The sequence below is a fragment of the Gobius niger genome (genome assembly GCF_951799975.1).
Source record: "Gobius niger genome assembly, chromosome: 4".
Taxonomy (NCBI): Eukaryota; Metazoa; Chordata; class Actinopteri; order Gobiiformes; family Gobiidae; genus Gobius; species Gobius niger.
The window spans coordinates 26,733,302-26,750,481 of NC_136855.1; the positions used below are offsets into that span (position 1 = coordinate 26,733,302).

Sequence of the window (17,180 nt, forward strand, 5' to 3'; positions counted from 1 at the left end):
GCTCCTCCCCCACCTCTCCTGATTGGTCCTGACAGGCTGGTTCACAGGAAAAGCTTGTCTCATTGGTCAACACGGGAGGATACTAGACTATGGCTGTTTCCCAATTGCCAGGATCCTCGGCGTCTCGACCACTTCGGACGTCATTCGCGTCATCACGGCGCCGCCAAGTGGTGTTCCATTTCACCTGGACCACTCGCCCCCTCGCAGCTCGACTCCTCCGTTTGGCTCATTTACGAAGGATACAGCAGTGGATCCTCCGCTGCCTCGGAGAGCTGAAATTACCCATGATGCACTGCAGCATAGTTTCTTTTTTCTTTTCTTGCAACACTTTATTAGTTTGAACTCACTTTAAAAAAGTTTTGTTCCACATAAACAGTTTCCTGGCCTCTGTTATTCATAAAACTGTTGTTTAATGAGCATAGATTGACACGTGACCTGACGCAGCCGCTCGCTCCGGAGGCCGTTCCATTTGAGCTCAAAGGCGGCGGGGAGAGGACACTCCGCTCCGTTTTGGAGGAGCCGCCACCGAGGACGTCAACGAAGTGGCCGAACGGAGGACGGATCCTCGCAATTGAGAAACAGCCTATGATCAGTTGCTGAGAGATCCGGGAAGGAGGGACTTTTAAAAAAAATAACATTTATATTATTACTTACTTAACATCAAAAAGCAAGACCAGGTGATCAATTATGCACATTTTATAAAATTTGTAATACATTTAGACTTCCAGACTAAACAAGCCTTCACTGACTTTTCTTCATGTCACTTTTCTGTTATTCCAAATAAACTCAACGTTATTTTCCCAATGGGTCACTTTAAGGAGACACATTTTTTGACATTACGCAGCCACACAGCAAATAGTCTATAAAATGTTTTCACAAGTCGAGTGTGGGTCCTGAGACGCACCCATGTTGAGAACCACTGACATAAGGCACGCATGGAAAAGTGCTGTACCAGGTGCACACATGGGGAAAATCAGGAAACCATGATAAAGTATAAGAAAAACACACTCTAAGGAATTTTGTTGTACTTTGGCACTTACCACACAGCAGCACTGTTTTAGTTGACTGTGCATTATGATGGATATGAACAGCTGCCTCTAATAGCAACATTTCTCAAGTCAGCAAATAGTAAAAATATAAGTTCTTAAGAGCGCACATATATAGCACTGTCAAAATCGTCTATACTTGCCTCCTTCCCCGCTCAGGGTGGCCAACAACTAATTTGAAAAGAGTGAGATCAAAAGCCCGCCCTCATTCGGAGAAAAATGCGCATGTGTTACAAGTAAATACTGGCACCTAGTGGTGAAAAAGAGAATAATTTATATTGTAGCAATTTCATTAGAAAGTCATTTTAGTAATAGAATACAATACAACAAGTCAAAAAATGTAAAGTGGTTTATTTTCAACACAAACCTTGCTGTGTTAACAAAAAGAGAAAATAACTACTTAATTGTGGCATTGTAAAAATAGCATCAGACAACCTGCTGGAATGCTGGATGCTATCTGAAGAGCTGTTGCCTTTTTGCTCACAAATTGCCCTATTTTCCCCCCACAGTGGATTTGCTTTAGTAAACTTAAAGCTGTACTGCAAACTCAGCAACAAGCATCTTCAGTGGAAATGCAAATGGATACACATACCGAGAAAACCTCTGGCTAATTACACAGACATCTTACATGGTCTGTGTCCCTGAGCGCCGCAGAAAGTGTAAAACACAGCATGTGTAGAATACTTATAAAACACAACATTGTGGGCTCGCAAAAGGAGATCTTAATAGAGCGTACTAATTATTCCGCAGCGCAGAAGCACAAGGAGTCTTTGCTGAAGTTTAAGTTATGTTGATGTGGCGAATTTCACACCTATTAACAGGAAACCACAATGAAGAAGCTCATTGCCCCCGGTTCATCTAAAACAAGAAAACAGGCAGCTTGAAAATGAACTGAAACCAAAAATACAACACATGAGGATAAAAGCATGGACAGAATTCAAATTCTATATACTGTATGTTGTAAGACTTGTCTTCATCGGTCAGTCAGTGGTTTTGAAATACATAAGGCACTATAATTCACAGCAGAAATTCACCATTAAGTAATAAAGCGAAGAAGAAAAAAAAACACACCACATTTAAGTAAATTTTCCGACACTGTAGATTAACATTCAGCCTTTTTGGACTGGGAAATGCATTGAAATTGAATTAAAAAGCTCTATTAATAATTTGGCAAAATACATAGCATTTATTCTGTTATTTCTGTATCAAGATAAAAGAACTTAAAAGCAGGAAATGATCAGGCTTCAGCTCATTCCGGTAGTAAAAGAACTCAAGATAATGAAAAGAAATGGGGCTAGAAATGGAGAAACACTTAGTCACGAATATGAAATATAGGAATTGGAATACACACGACTGAGGGTACAGAAGTATCACAGAACACTGAGCTATAGTGTGAGTGACTCTATCTTACGTGTTAACATTGTTACCATATGATAAGACTGAACATGTATCTCCTATGTCAAAGTAGTCAGTCGTCTTTCTTGTCTGAGGTGCTGTCCTCCATATTGTCCAGTGAAATGATGTGACCGCTCAGTTCTAAATCCCCAGGCGAGGCCTCTTGGATGGCCTGGTATCTCTGTAGCTCCAAGTAAGTGGTGAACAGCTTGGCATACTCCGGGTGCGTCAGAGCAAAGGCTTGGAATTCACCTACGAGAGAATAGGATCCTGCATCAAATGTCATCCATAGTATATGCACAGTCACTAAAACAATATGAAAAAACAAACAAACAAAACAATCTACGGCACCAGAACAGCTCAGTGTTAAAAGTAACTGGAGTAGTTTGCATCGTAATCCATTGTTTTATTGTAAGCTACTTTTCTTGCAAGCCATGACAAAGCCCCGAGCTCTACACACAGCCCACCAAAATAATGTAAAGTTTTACGCATGTCACTTCCAAGCTTTGACAAATCCAGTTACTACTTACTGAATGTGATGAAGCCAGAGCCGTCCGCATCGATCTCCTTGAAGAGCTTGGTCATGTTCAGATGGGACACACCCAGAGCGGAGCGCAGCAGAGCGGTGAACTCCTCATGTGTGATTTTCTCATCCTCATCAGTGTCAAACAGCTGAGTGAATTACATCACATAGTGCATTATTAGATGCAAGTCCCAGTCACATTAGAGTTACGTATCATGGTCATGATAATATATGCTAACCCCAAACCCCAATGAACTATATATATATACAAAATACGTTTTTTTTTATGCCTCAACTAGCGTAACATAGCACCTTACCCCTTAAAGAGGAAATTCATTTTGATAAATTTAGTGATGGCAAGTGCATTTTTGAACAATGCACTGTCCACTTCCACATTAAATAAATGCCACATGTGTGATTCGAGAGTAACACTCACAATAGCCAGAGCTGATCAACTTGACATTGTCCAAACAGTTGTTCGTGTCTACACAAGCCCAGCGCTTGGACATAATGCCGGCTGGGCCTTCACATCAATTTAGTGTAGTGCAGCATGATTTAGTGCACTCTTCTCTGCTGTTGGACAGTATATCTTACTCAGAATCTGCTTCAATCAGTAAAAAGTAACAACAAAGTCAATGCCAGTGCTTCCGCTTTGCTGCTAAAATGTTGAATACAGTAAGTACGCATGATTTTGTTGAACAAGTTAATATTGCAGAACTCTTCATGATTTAACATAGAGGAGTAGAGCCAAAAAATCTGGACATGATCTCAGTATTGATAATGACCACAGTTAAGATCATTTTACTCCTTTCATTGGTGCAAATTATTTGTTTACATTTGTATGGTGGACACCACAGCACATTTTTTGCATTGCATTTTTTCCTTCTCTCTCTCTTACCTTTTAATAGCATTTATGGGCAACTGAGAAGCTCCTGTAGCCAAGTAATTTCCTACATGGATCAATACAGGTTAAGACAAAATCTAAGTTCTTACCCGGAAAGCCATACGGAGAACATCATCTGTGTTGGCAGGTCGACATAAGATTGTAACTCCGATAACATATTCTCTGAAGTCTACGGTGCCATCTCCATCCTGGAAAATATCATGTGAATCACCCAAGATATATCAACATTGATTTATCGAGATTTATTGCATAATGAATAAATATATATATTTTTTTCTACCCTATCAAAAAGTGCAAACAGCTCTTCGAGGGCTGGGTTCACAGGCAGCTGAAGGAATTTGGCAAACTCCTCTATGGTAATGCGTCCTCCCTTGCACGATCTTGCAATGTTGGCAAAACCCTCCAACTCCTTCTTCAAATTGTCCCATTTTAGACTGTGAATTCAACAGCAACTTGTAACATAGGGCCCTTTTATCACATTGAAATAATGGCGTACACACTTGAGTTTGCGACTAATTTTGGTGAACTCCACCAGCCCGGCTTCCATGGGTAAGGTCAGCTCTCCGGCAGAGATCATGAGGCGACAGTCTTCATATGTGTGGTCTGTAACAGGAACACCCAGAGCCCTACAGAAAACCCAAATATGCTTATTCTGATCATTTTAGACACATATTACTTTTATATTATGAAACAATGTGATTTATATAGACTCCTACCGGGCCATTACAGCTCGCACATTGCTTGCAAACAGAGAAGGGCTTTTCTTCTCATCCTCTGAGGGAATACAAGGAGGAAGGAACTAATAACAGACATAAGTTGGGGTCAGCAAAACAATGGCAACAAAACAAAACAACAATGCCTGTGTTACCTCTATCTCCACTGTGGTGTAGGGCTGACATAATGTAAGAAGTAGTAGCGTACTCCTGCGCAGACATTAAGAATCAGTAACAATGTATTTAATATAAAATTCAAGCAAATACTTGAGAGATATAGAATACACTTACGAGCCGAACCCTTGCCAGGTCCAGGTCACTGTATCCTACAAATAAATAAATAGATAAATGTCTTACTACTTCCCAAGTAATTTTATATTTTTTACATTTGATATAGTCTTATGTTTTCATGTTTTGGCAGATGACAACATACCAATTTGTTTGGATATCTTAAAATAACAGGCTGTACAGGGACTCCTGGAATGAAGGCACCTATAAAAAAACAGAACATCAAACATTTGCATACTGCAGGACAGGTACAAATACAGATTGTAAATACATACAGAGAAAACCTAAAAAAAAAGCATTACTTTTTACACTGCAAATACACTGGTGTAACAGTCTATGAGAACTTTCAGCTTTATTTGATGGGAAAAATAAATATATACCTTGTTTAAAAGAAATAAGACATGAGCGATTTGTGCAAGTCCCCTCTGGAAAAATCAGAAGCTGCAAAAAAGGCAAGCAATTATCTCATTGAATAGAAATAAAAGCTGTATAAATTGTACATAGGGCTGTCTTGTTGTTAGCTAACCTGTGGCCAGAGACCTCCAGACTTGGCTCGGCTCTCAATTTCTTTGATTGTGTTCTTCCTGGAGTCTGGGTCTTTTCTTGACACAAGCACTGGCTGAAGACAGCGCACAAATCCTGACACACAAAAGAGACCATTTTCAAAATAAAAACTTAAATTTGATATTGTTTTGGACAATGTTTTCTATTATCTCATCAGTGTTATGGGATGTGTAAAAGAACTCACGGCCAAAAATGGGTGTAGCCAGGTTTTCCACCCGGGATACTGTGGACGGCAGACCAGCCATGATGCAAACAATCCCATCAAAGAAAGTCGAATGTGGTGCCACAGCAAGGATAGGAGCCTCACTGCTGGTTACCTGCTTCCCCTTCACTACCACCCTGAAGCCCATGGCGAAGTAATACAACTTCCCCAACGCAGCCATCACATTCTCACACATGAACCTGCACAAACACATTTCCAAATTAATAACAGCAGGAGAAGATAATCCTATGAGAGTGAAAGAGTTGCATCAGCCTGCACATTTCAGTTAGCCTAAGATTGCAAAATACACTTCTTTCACCACAACTTCCTCAGACTCCAAAAACTTTGTTTATTATCTTTAACACAGTAAAATTAACTATTTCACTTAATGCCAGAAAATTATAGGAGATGCTTTAAGAACCAATAATATACTAAAAGAGGCTAAAAATACTTGACACATGAATCAATCAATCATGAACCCAACAAGTTGGCATTGGTAACAGCAAATATTACACACAGAGTACACATACTGTATGTGTGCATTTATTGGTTCCTTTATTTTTTTTCAGTGTTGTACTTTTGCCTGCATTCTATGTAGTTCTCTTAGTTGTTGAATCCATCATGCTACAGCTTACTAGCTTACAGCCACACAGGCTGCTTTAGTGAGACGCCTCTGCTGACTTCTAATCCAAATCCTCTGTATTTATGTAGTACATTTCATGAACATGATCAGATTCCAAAGTGCCGCACAATGAATAGTTCATAAGACAATAACACAGAAAAGCTCATTTGCTAATTAGCTGAAGCGGCTTTTATTAAAATAATAAAACTGGTAAAGAGAAACAGAAATGGAAAAATCGTTGTTGAAGCAATATTAAAAATATTAAATATACATTCAAAGCCATGTAACAATAAATATAAATATAAATATGACTAAAAGCGGGTCTTAAGAGACTTAAAACACTCCTCTGTGGGGGCTGATGAGACGTGAGGGAACAGAGCGTTCAAAAGCTTTTGGTGGAGCTGGAGCTTGCCCTCGGCTTCCAGGTAGTAAATTTGGATGAGGTCAGATATATATTGTGGGAATAGTCCATCCACAGCTTTGCTTCAAAAACAAAACTTTAAAATCCTTTCAAAAATTAACATGACGCCAGTGCGAGTAGAGGCCGGATTCAGATCTGCTGGTGCTTGGAGTGAAAAGTTTGAGATCCACTGCTCTAATCCAAACTAGACAGTCTTCTGTTTTGTTATCTGTGCACACATAGCAGAGAAGTATCACAAAAATGTAGGCTGTGTGACTCCTTGCACAGCCCCACATCTTTTCACTTCCTACTATCTAAGAACTTGTTCGAAAAGGGGAACTCTACATGTTGCTGTGCTAAGAGGGTAGAAATGATCTCAACAAGAATTCAAGATGCGCACTTTCCAGTATGTCAGGTACCATTACTGAGACGTCATGCAGCAGTCTGTCTGTGTGCTTATAACTGTATTGTCGCCAATTTTTACATTATGTAACACAATTGGCAAGAGACATTGAGATTACATTTGAGTTGCATAATACCTACTGTTTTGAGGGGTAGCCTACTTCAAATAAACAATGCAATTTTTCTTATGACTTTTATTGTCCAGAGAAGTATGTTCAACATGGAAGACCTGTCTGTAGCGTCTCCATCCATCATCTGCTTTTGCCCTGGTGCTCATCAGTCCCTGCTCACCCTTGGCCTCATTCTCTACCAACACCAGTGCTCCCACTTCGAAGGGATGACATCTTATATTCTATTGTGACCATGCATATGCTTTTATATGCTTTAATTCAATCAATGCTTCTGCTGGGGTCTTAGTGTCAAATATCATACATACATATGTTTAATTTAGAGGTTTTCCAGGTTGATGTGTGCTCATTTGTGCATCGCAAAGTATGCACATAATAAAACAACCACAATTGTTTACTATAGCACACTTGTACAGACATTTATTTTTTACTCATTTCATATCAATGGGCACTATAATCTGACCAGTTATCGGCATAGCTTTGCAGTAGGTAGTAGTCTTAAACTTTACTGTTGTAACTGTTGCAAAACTGTAATCCCTCCATCTCAGCTCCAGAGTAAAGAGGCCCATAAGACTCGTTTGTGTGTTGGTTACCGTTTCCATCCAGTCATTGGCTCCACGGCTCCCTTCAGGGGATACTTGAAGGTTATGATGACTGAGACTGGCCACGTTACCATGAGAACCAGAGACACGAGGATGGCCCTGAGAGGAACCAGGAGGATCCCTATCAGGACACACTATAAAGACACAGGGACACAGATAAATGGCAAATTACAGGAAGTCCCATTACAACAAGAGAAGACAGCTGTCATAACGCGTTCCCTTCATAGCGCTGACATTACACAGTGCAGGAAAAAAAAAAATCCACGGCTTTCTAGAAAACAGGCCATTGTTTTGCTGGACAAGCATACACAAGCGCACGAGCATTTTTTCAGCATGAGGGGGAGGATTAGGCCACGCTCGCGCAGTCGATTTACTAAATAATACCATTGTGCACTGTGCCGCAAACGTGCGATTGGGTGTAGGCTATATAGGCTACCTGAACCTGTCCAGATAAGGGACTATCGATACTCACTCGTAGAACAGTGGCTCTGCTCAGCTTTGTGTCCTGCACAAACGGATTGATGACCGCGGGCAGGAGAAGAGATTGCTGCCGAGGCAACCCGGACACTCGCTGCGTCGGCATAATGGTCTTCAAAGCGTGAAACCAGGACTAGAGAAGAGGTGACCGAGCTTTTAGGTAATCATTTCAGTTCCTCAACTCAAGCAGCCCCTTTCCCCTATGTCTATCCTACCACGGTCATACACAGAGACGCACGCACGTAAAGCGGAACCAGTATGGATTTGCAAGCTCCATCTACTGGACCACAGCTGTATCGCGCCTACAATGTGCGTAAGGGCGCCCAAAGTGTCCATAAAACTAAAAAAGAATGAAAACTTCTTGAAAAATCCACATGGTAGCATAAGTGTATAACCTGGCGAGCCAGATAGTGTGACCAGCCCTGTCTTTGCGGACCAGGACACAATTTCACTCAAGTCAGCGTTATGGTGTTTCTACGTTGGTTGCGATATAACGGATGCCCAGAAGATGGCAGTGTTTAATTCTAAATATTTCTAAAGAATTCTCTACCAATGACTCAAGTCAGGCTGCTCAAGAAAGGCTGAAACATCTGGAATAACATTGACACTAAAAAGGTATTGCATATGACCAGTATTCTTTTTATGATAGTTAAATATAATGCAGCCATTGCTGCATAATAAAGAGAATAAAGATACACATTTTCACACATTGAATTAAGTACACTCACATACATTGGATCTCAATTGTATTTTATTGGTCATCCTAAAGATAAATCAAATCAAAGTGCACACAACATCTACAGTATATAAGCCCCCCCCCCCCCCCTCCCTCACCACCACCACCATAAAAAAACAAAAACAAATCTGCAGTGCTCCAATATGCACCGACATGATCATCATTGCAAGGCAACCCGTGCCTTTAGTCCTTCTCTGGAATTAAAAGCAGAAAATCATAGCAATATAGTGGCTTCAATAATACAAAGCCACAGATTGTCTGATACAAAGTGCTAGGTAAATATGTCAAAGTTTGCAAATACTACTATCACTTACCCTTTAAGTAGTCCCATTTGTAGTGACACAAGTAAATATGTGTACTCGTGAAGGACAGCAAGCAAAAGCAAATTCTAAAGCACCATTTTCGGTCAAACACTTTGTGCACATTGAAATGTATTGCACAAAAAACAAAAGAAAACAACATACATACAAATACAAGTTATTGTAAACCTTATCGGTTTGGCATAAAAAGGCACTACATCACAGTATATTACAGCACTGTGTTCAGTGCAGTGTGGACATACCTGATGTCGAAGTAAATGAAAAATACAAAATCAACAGGAGAATCCAGTCATAGAAGGGTTTATACGGCAACAAAACTGGTACAAATGTGACAGCATAAAGCTCAAATGAAATATCCTTTTGTCTATATAAGGCTGTCAGAAAAAAACTACAACCTCAAAGCCTGAAAGGGGACGTATGTAGAAAAGATACTTCATTATGTGTGTGGCAATGTCCAAACATCACTCCCAAAAAGGACCAGATAGTGTTGTTTCAAAGAGCTTAACACCCTAGCCAGTCTTTTGTGATTTCACCAAGTTTTACTATCTTCAAGCTGCTGTCTTCCAGTTTGAAATAGTGGTTGTCTTTGAAGAAGTAGCTATAATCTGTAGACAAAAGAAGATTCTTGTTAAAAGTCGCAAAATTATTATTTAGAAGTAAATAAAAAAATAGAATAACAAGAGAAGAACACATATTTCTGAAATATGTAAAAACGCTCTAACTACAATTTGAATGTTTATTACGCTTGACCACAGTTGAATTATGCAAATATCCCACATACAGAAGCCCTTCTGTGGAGCAACACAGACATGCTTTATATCCTCATCCTGGCATCCTGAAAGGCAGGGGCTGTATGGTGTTTACTCTAGAGTATTAATGTATGTCTTTGAGAAGACTGTAATGGGGGAGAAAAAAAGCTGCTGATGATTTAAGTGTTGCAGGAATACATATTTCAGTGTTGACATGCATTATATTTGACTCATATTTAAGTGTACATTTATGCAAGCATGCATCTGTCATCACTAATGAATTGATCAGTAGTTCTGGCTTGACATTTCTGTCTTGTATATCTAACAATCCTTTTTTAATCTATGCTAAGTAAAGCCAAACATGTGTGTTGAGATTTTGATCTGGATGTTTTTATTCTAAGTATGTAATAGTAAATAATGTAAATGATCATCTGTTGAACCTGTATGAAAGTCTATGATACAGACAGTTGTTAAGTATTCAATTTCCCCTTAATAAGCTCTGTTTAGAATCGAGAGAATTTACCAATTCCGTTCAGACTGAAGGCAGAGTCAATATTGTCTGGGATGCCATTCCAAGAATCAGCAATAAGTTTAGGAAAGCCAGGATCCATTGCCTGCCTGCTGTCATCATATCTACAAATAAACAAAACACAATATTCATATTTAGACAAGTTCAAATTCAGGATTTCGCCATACAAAGTATTGCCAACCTCCAGAATTGGTCCCCAGAAAACAGATAAGTCTTCCTGTTTTTCCTGAAGTTGAAGGCCGCATCAATTTGCTGTACCTCAGAAGGAAGGCCCATATTTGAAAGGCTCTTGGGATAGCCGCTTTCAAGTTCACCTGCTTTATACATCCACATCTGAGTTCCTACAATGTATACAACACATTTTATAAATGACATGATCCTCAATATGAAAGATGGTAGATAGATTGTAGTATGCCAGCTAAAGCTCCCTACAGACAACTAAAAACTACTCTCAGTATGACCTCCAGCCTGCACATATACTGAGTGTGTTACCAAAACCTCATCAGTATTTGGGAAAGATGTAACATTCGTAAAATGCTGAGAATGTGTCATCAACCACTAATAACTGAGGGGAGGCGTCTTAAGTTTCTCAAAAGCTGAAACCATACAAGAGCACAGCCAACATTCCAGCTTTAGCAAAAGATTAAAAGTATGTATGGTTATAAGATGAGATATCATTTATATGTGCTCATGGTTACCAATACGTTTAGCGTTTGCTGTACAAGTAACATCTAATTGTTATTTGTTTGTTTTGTAGAACCAACCAGCAAAAAACACCGTCTTTTCATCCACTGGGTTTTCGTAGGCTGCGTCAATCTTGGTAGGAAGGCCTGGCCAGTAGGTGGCCACAAGCATAGGTCCATTTGGCTTGCTTCTGAAGTTCACTGACCTGAAGAGGAACCTGACATATAAAGAAAAAACAGTGATTTACTGGATATAGTGAATAATCTGAGGATGACTTCCAAGCTTGAGGTGAGAAGGACAGGAGGAGCTATGGGGAGCAATGTGTGTTTTATGGGGGGATTTTAGTGCACTACAGCGGTGTAGCCGCCACAATGGCCTGATTCATGAGCATCTGGTTCTCGTTAGGACTAAGGCTGCCGACGCCAGTGGAACAAGACCCATCATGCAGAGATTTCCAATACACAGCTGTATGAGAATGACAGTGTCTCAACACTTTTCCATTGACCCAATTTTAGGAACAGAAAAAAAAGTACATGACAATTACAAAAAGGAGTTCGTAATCGTACTGTGTACAACGTCATTATTGCATTGTTTGTTATGGACCATTATAAAAGCTACGTTAAATTTAGATCACAGGGAGGCAAGTTAGCTTAGTGGTGTGCCACTATTGTTCAGTATGTTCAGGGGCCGTACTTCCTAAACATGGCCCAAAGTAAAGCCCCTCTTTCTCCATATCCCTGTGTTGTTCATCATATCTGTCCCAGTATGGGGTTTGGGGGCGTCCTCAAGGAATGTTTGGAAGTAACTGACAGTATTTTCAGCCTTTTTAGGGCACATCAGCACATACAGTATTTGACCCCTGATTTGTGTAATAATATTTCTCAAAATCATCATCTTTGGGGACAGTGGTTCCAATGTAGATAGTTGTTTGTTTGTTTGCTTCAACTGTCAATATTCAAAGTTTAAACAAAGTGCACTCCTCAAACCTGTAGTTAGTGATACAATTGTAAATGCAGAGCGCCCTAAACAGTAGCTTGACCATGCAATTCGAAGACAGGACCCTGTCATTAGAACTGCAGACAGACACACACATTATGCCGAAGTGTGGGAAAACAAACATTACACAATGTGTCGTGCCAGAACAAAAGGTTCTTGAAACTAAGGAGAACAATATTACTCCATTATATGGTGTAAGGTTTTTAAATTGTTAAGGTTTGGACTTTTCTCTCCATTTATCAAGGATGGCAATAAAAGACTAGATTGTGAGTTCCTGTAACTGGCCAAAGGCATTGTGAATACATTGCAGTTTTGTAGTACAATTACTCTTAGTCTAGCTAACTTCATCAGATCATTGCTCGTTTTAATGCTTTGTGCAGTGTGCACACATTCATGATAGTCATACATGGTGAGATGGTCAGATTGTGTTACCCCTGTCACGTGATGAGCCTCAAAACTACTAATGACTGTTTTGTTTATATTAGCAGGAGTCAGAAACAGTATTTATCACTGTGTGCCATGCTGATTATAAAGTGTGCCAAATTGATAATCCATTTGATAGAAATTCTGCCACATGTACCATATTTTATAGTATAGTAACATGTTTACCTGTCCTTAAAGAAGAAGGTCTCTCCTCTGATTTGTGCCACAGCATCAAAAACAACAGGTTCACTACAGATGTCCATGGGAGTAACTGGTCCCTGTGTGGGAGGCATTGGCTTGTCTGTTGGCACACCTGTATCCACCAAACATGAAAATATGTGAAACACTAAACATTTAGGCTTATCTCGACCTCACACTTGTATCATTTTACCATAAAGCTCCTGAATGCCACTGATATCATCCTGAGAAAGGCGGAAATCTTTGGTAAAAGTGTAAATAGGAGCCATCAGTGCTCCGGGATCTTGGGAGTGTTCCAACCCAAGAGCATGACCAAACTCATGTGCAGCCACCAGGAACAAGCTGTAGCCTGAATAAAATAAAATAAAAAATATATCAATGGAAATCCACCAAAGTATGGAACACAAATACAGTTAAATGAACTAAAATTTCCCCATAACTGATTGAGTCTTACCTTGGTCAGGACAAAATCCCCATTTGCGGTCATCATCATAACTCTTAGTAGTTGCGCACCACATCTTTCCATCGCTGCGTCCTGATGAAGTGCAGGAATCGTATGTGTCTCCAAGGAATGTAAATGGAAAGACACAGGGACCTCCCTCTCCATTTCCTCCCACTGTTGACATGGCTGCAGGTAGAAAATGTGTATCTTTAATGAACAACATTCTCACTTCAAGTTTGGAATGAACAACAGTTTGAAATATGTAATAAATATAGGCCAGATGTATAGAGATAAATGTGTCCACAGCAGATTACAAAATGTATCTAAAGTATCAGGTATCTATCCAAACAGCATACACAGGCAATCTGACTTGCTTTCAAAGGGCTAAATCTCAACTATGCACATTTTTTGTGTATTTTTGTGTGAAACACAAATAAAATAAAAGAGATATAAGACCACCTTCCTGTTAAATCAATTTAGTGCCATGGACCTTTTGGAAAATACGCTCAAATGCATAAAAAAATGAAAAACCTTACTGGCTTCAAGAAAACCACAAATCCAACCATAGACATTCCTGTGCAGCACACCAGCAATGGAGGACAGGTCATTATGGTGAGGGTTTTGGTCATTATGGTGAGGGTTTTGGTCATTATGGTGAGGGTTTTGGCTTGGACTTGCCTGAGCTTACAGGATTTATAAATTATGACTCAATAGCTTTGACAAAAAAAAAAAAAAATCATTTAATGGCGTTTGACAATGAGACTTAAAAAATGTTGGGTATGACCTGTGTATAATAGCTATAGCTTTATCTTGTGTTGTTTAGGATGATAATTGCTCAAGAAAAAATAAAATAATATCACAACATTACATTGTTAGTATTATAAAGGTAAAGGTTTGCACCGGTTTCGGGACAGAATCCATAAGACGTGTCTCTGTCATAGTCTTCAGTGGTGGCACACCAGCGGTAGCCATCATCTCTGCCTTGAGTGGTGCATCCATCATACTTCTCTCCTTGAAAGGTGAAAGGGAATTTGCATGGAGCTCCTTCAGCATTTCCCCCAAGGGTAAATAGTACTGTAAGTAAGAATGTGAAGGTAGTATGGAAAGCCAACGGGACACAAAGAACAACATTATAATGGCAGTTTGCTAGTACCATGGACAGCAACATAACACATACTGTACTGTTTAGACAACATTTAGGAGAAGCCCCTATTTAAACCAGGACAGTAGCTGAAAGCTTTATTTCATTCCAAGTATTAACATTTTCCCGACAGTTTCCCAACAACGCTGTTTGTTCAACAAATAATTGAATCTAAATTAAACCATAAGTATTATTACAGCTTGCTTTTTCCCTAGGAATAACAGACTAGTGTCAAAAACATACTCACATTCATGGGGGCAGAAGCCATATTTGCCATCGTCATCAAAGTTGTATGTTGTAGAGCACCACAAAAATCCATCATCACGACCTTGAGCAGTACAGCTGTTGTATTCAGTGCCCATAAACAGGAATGGGAATTTACAAAACTCTCCATCAGCGTTGCCAAACTTGGCTTTCACAACTGTATAGGGTAAACGTAATCATAAATTATAAATTATATTGTCATTCACTATAGACAGCGTAAAAACTGTCTGTTTGTACCTTGCCCCTCTCCAAGTGTCCATTGTTCATCATCATCAAAGTGAGAGTCTCCTCCGATCCCAGGGCCAGGAGCAAAGGCATGAGCCAAAAGGCCATCTTTGCCATCAAAAGGGTAGCCATCTCCATGCTCTGTCAATGACAATGTGCATTTTCTATTATAATTGCAAGAACATGGGATTACCTACTGTTTTTATTTTATTTCATTATCTTATTGTGATAACACAAAAACACACAAAACCAGACATCAGAGAAACACTGTTGACAACTATCTCTTCAAAACATACCATTACGACCAAAGTTAATCATAATGTCAGCTTCTCCGTCCATAATTCGTGTGAATTTGAGTGGGGTGACGTCACTCCAGACTTTAAATGCTCTGAAGAAAGCATCATTTATGACTTCCTCATCAAGATCGGGGGTGTGTCCCAGAATTCTGAAAATAGAAATTATATTTTAAGTTGTATGTAGCTTTGAAGTAACCTGTCAACCTGAGAAAAAGATGAATGCTGCAGCATGTCTTCCTCCAATTCCTTCACCATAACACAAAATCATCTTTAATTATGCCTCTAAGAAGCTGATGCGTGAGTCATCATGTGGTTAAGAAATTCCCCGCTGGGGTTGGCTACTCCAAATTTGTATTTTGTGTAGAAACCATAGACATAATGGTCTTTTTTCTAAAAACAGCTCCAGGTCAGTGATATTGTTTTTGGCTTTAACTGTCTTTCCTGACAAACACACATGCAGGCGCAGCTGTATTCGAGAGGACAGAATACATAAAAACATAATGATTAAAATATCCTGATTCACATTGTCGCAGACCTCAGAGGAAACAAAACAAAAGACTGTGAAGGAAAGCAGCTGTAAAAAAAAGAAAAAAAAAGAAAAGTAGAATGGACAGGGTTCATGGAGGGCCATGGTAGGAGTCATTTCTCAAAGTAAACACATAAAGAATAACATTTACAGTTGTGGCATCGCCAAAGACTTTGCAGCATGTTTATATTCCAAGAAGGGACTTTGTTTAAACAACTTAACTCCCCACAACATGAAAAAACATAGCGTTGCCAAATCTGTAATGTGTCTTACCTGTAGGTGATGTCTTTGTTCTGCCACAATGGTTTTCTATGAAAGAAGTTGTAATTGGCTACATCTGGGACGCCACAGCGGGCCTTTTTCATGGTCTCCACAGTTTTGGAATCAATCTCCCCAGTTTCTTGCAGAGCAAAGAACTTTTGCATTTTTTTGAGTGTGTCTTTCAACATCATCAAGTTGCAGCTGTCTCGTGGGCATCCATAAAATTTATTCAAATAGTGCTAAAGAGTAAATAGCATTCATTATTTCTGTTCAAACACTGAGCTCAAACTCGATCGAAATTGGAGGAAAAAAAATAACTTACCAAAGCAACTTCTTTGTCTGTTTTGGGAGTATCGTCTCCTGGAAATCTGATTATAGGCGATGGGGCAGCATTTACAGCCTGGACAGCAATAAACATGACCAAAAACGCTTTCGGAAAAAGCCGACGATAAATGAATATAGTTTTAAAGTCCATGTTTGCTTAAAATCTCAACGACGTAGTTGATTGCAACAGTGCCTCAGTCTCTCTGCTTGTGCTGCTTCTACTTAGATGCAGATTTTTTCTCTCTCTCTTCAGCGGGTCATGCTGCACCCCTGGCCCTGCTCCTCTAACTTGGGAGTTGTGCTTGCACACGCACTTTCTGCGCAGACTCTGCGAAAGAGCAGCGGGGGAGGCCACAGTCTCACACGGGAGGAATTTCTCAGGACTGACTCATGCTCGGCACGAAGCAACCGAGGCAGGTTATTACTGTAACAGAGCCCGTTTTTGAGACGATCATCTAATGTTTGAACCTTTTTCTTTTTACTCAAATGTAGCCGCTGTAAGCTAGCACGTGCTTCCTTGTTGGTTCACGGTATAAACCTATTTTAAATTTAAAAAAGCGAACTATGAAGAAAAAAGCAGTGAAATGCAACATAAACAAAAAACAAACAATGGAAGATATTATGTTAAACATTTTAACTACCCCTGACTATTCATCAAAATGTCCAAGGGCCTAAAACCACAGGTCAATGGTCAAAACGGACCTGATGAACATGTAAAAGCAAAACTAGGCGATTCTCACGACTCTGAAGTAAAAATATTTTTGATAAACAGGTGTAAAATATGCGCTGGTTTGTAGATA

The 17,180-nt window shown here is 39.6% G+C and overlaps 2 protein-coding genes across 2 annotated transcripts; both read right to left on the reverse strand.

The window, feature by feature from the left end:
- Positions 1 to 1,380: 1,380 nt before the first annotated feature.
- Positions 1,381 to 8,549, reverse strand: lpcat2 (lysophosphatidylcholine acyltransferase 2). Its single transcript, XM_079555899.1, has 14 exons — positions 8,262 to 8,549; positions 7,781 to 7,923; positions 5,618 to 5,835; positions 5,396 to 5,508; positions 5,250 to 5,310; positions 5,015 to 5,073; positions 4,873 to 4,907; positions 4,737 to 4,791; positions 4,585 to 4,667; positions 4,369 to 4,494; positions 4,149 to 4,302; positions 3,958 to 4,056; positions 2,972 to 3,113; positions 1,381 to 2,693 (listed from the first exon to the last, which is right to left on the reverse strand). The coding sequence occupies exons 1-14, from the start codon at positions 8,370 to 8,372 to the stop codon at positions 2,515 to 2,517; spliced, it is 1,578 nt and encodes a 525-aa protein (XP_079412025.1). The 5' UTR covers positions 8,373 to 8,549; the 3' UTR covers positions 1,381 to 2,514.
- A 551-nt stretch (positions 8,550 to 9,100) lies between these two features.
- On the reverse strand, positions 9,101 to 16,657 carry mmp2 (matrix metallopeptidase 2). The gene is made up of 13 exons (XM_079554624.1): positions 16,379 to 16,657; positions 16,069 to 16,295; positions 15,270 to 15,418; positions 14,986 to 15,114; positions 14,732 to 14,905; positions 14,244 to 14,417; positions 13,356 to 13,529; positions 13,095 to 13,250; positions 12,890 to 13,016; positions 11,365 to 11,501; positions 10,782 to 10,941; positions 10,595 to 10,704; positions 9,101 to 9,927 (listed from the first exon to the last, which is right to left on the reverse strand). Exons 1-13 carry the CDS (start codon positions 16,529 to 16,531, stop codon positions 9,824 to 9,826), a joined length of 1,974 nt encoding a protein of 657 aa, XP_079410750.1. The 5' UTR covers positions 16,532 to 16,657; the 3' UTR covers positions 9,101 to 9,823.
- Between the last annotated feature and the right edge of the window lie 523 nt (positions 16,658 to 17,180).

Coding starts and splice junctions, on each gene's coding strand:
- mmp2 (XM_079554624.1), bottom strand. CDS start 16,531: ATGGACTTTAAAACTATATTCATTTATCGTCGGCTTTTTCCGAAAGCG. Junction 14,906..14,985: donor GACACTTGGAGAGGGGCAAG/GTACAAACAGAC, acceptor TACCCTATACAG/TTGTGAAAGCCAAGTTTGGC. Junction 10,705..10,781: donor TCTGGGGACCAATTCTGGAG/GTTGGCAATACT, acceptor GTTTATTTGTAG/ATATGATGACAGCAGGCAGG.
- lpcat2 (XM_079555899.1), bottom strand. CDS start 8,372: ATGCCGACGCAGCGAGTGTCCGGGTTGCCTCGGCAGCAATCTCTTCTC. Junction 5,836..7,780: donor CCAATGACTGGATGGAAACG/GTAACCAACACA, acceptor GTGTTTGTGCAG/GTTCATGTGTGAGAATGTGA. Junction 2,694..2,971: donor CTCTGGCTTCATCACATTCA/GTAAGTAGTAAC, acceptor ATTCTCTCGTAG/GTGAATTCCAAGCCTTTGCT.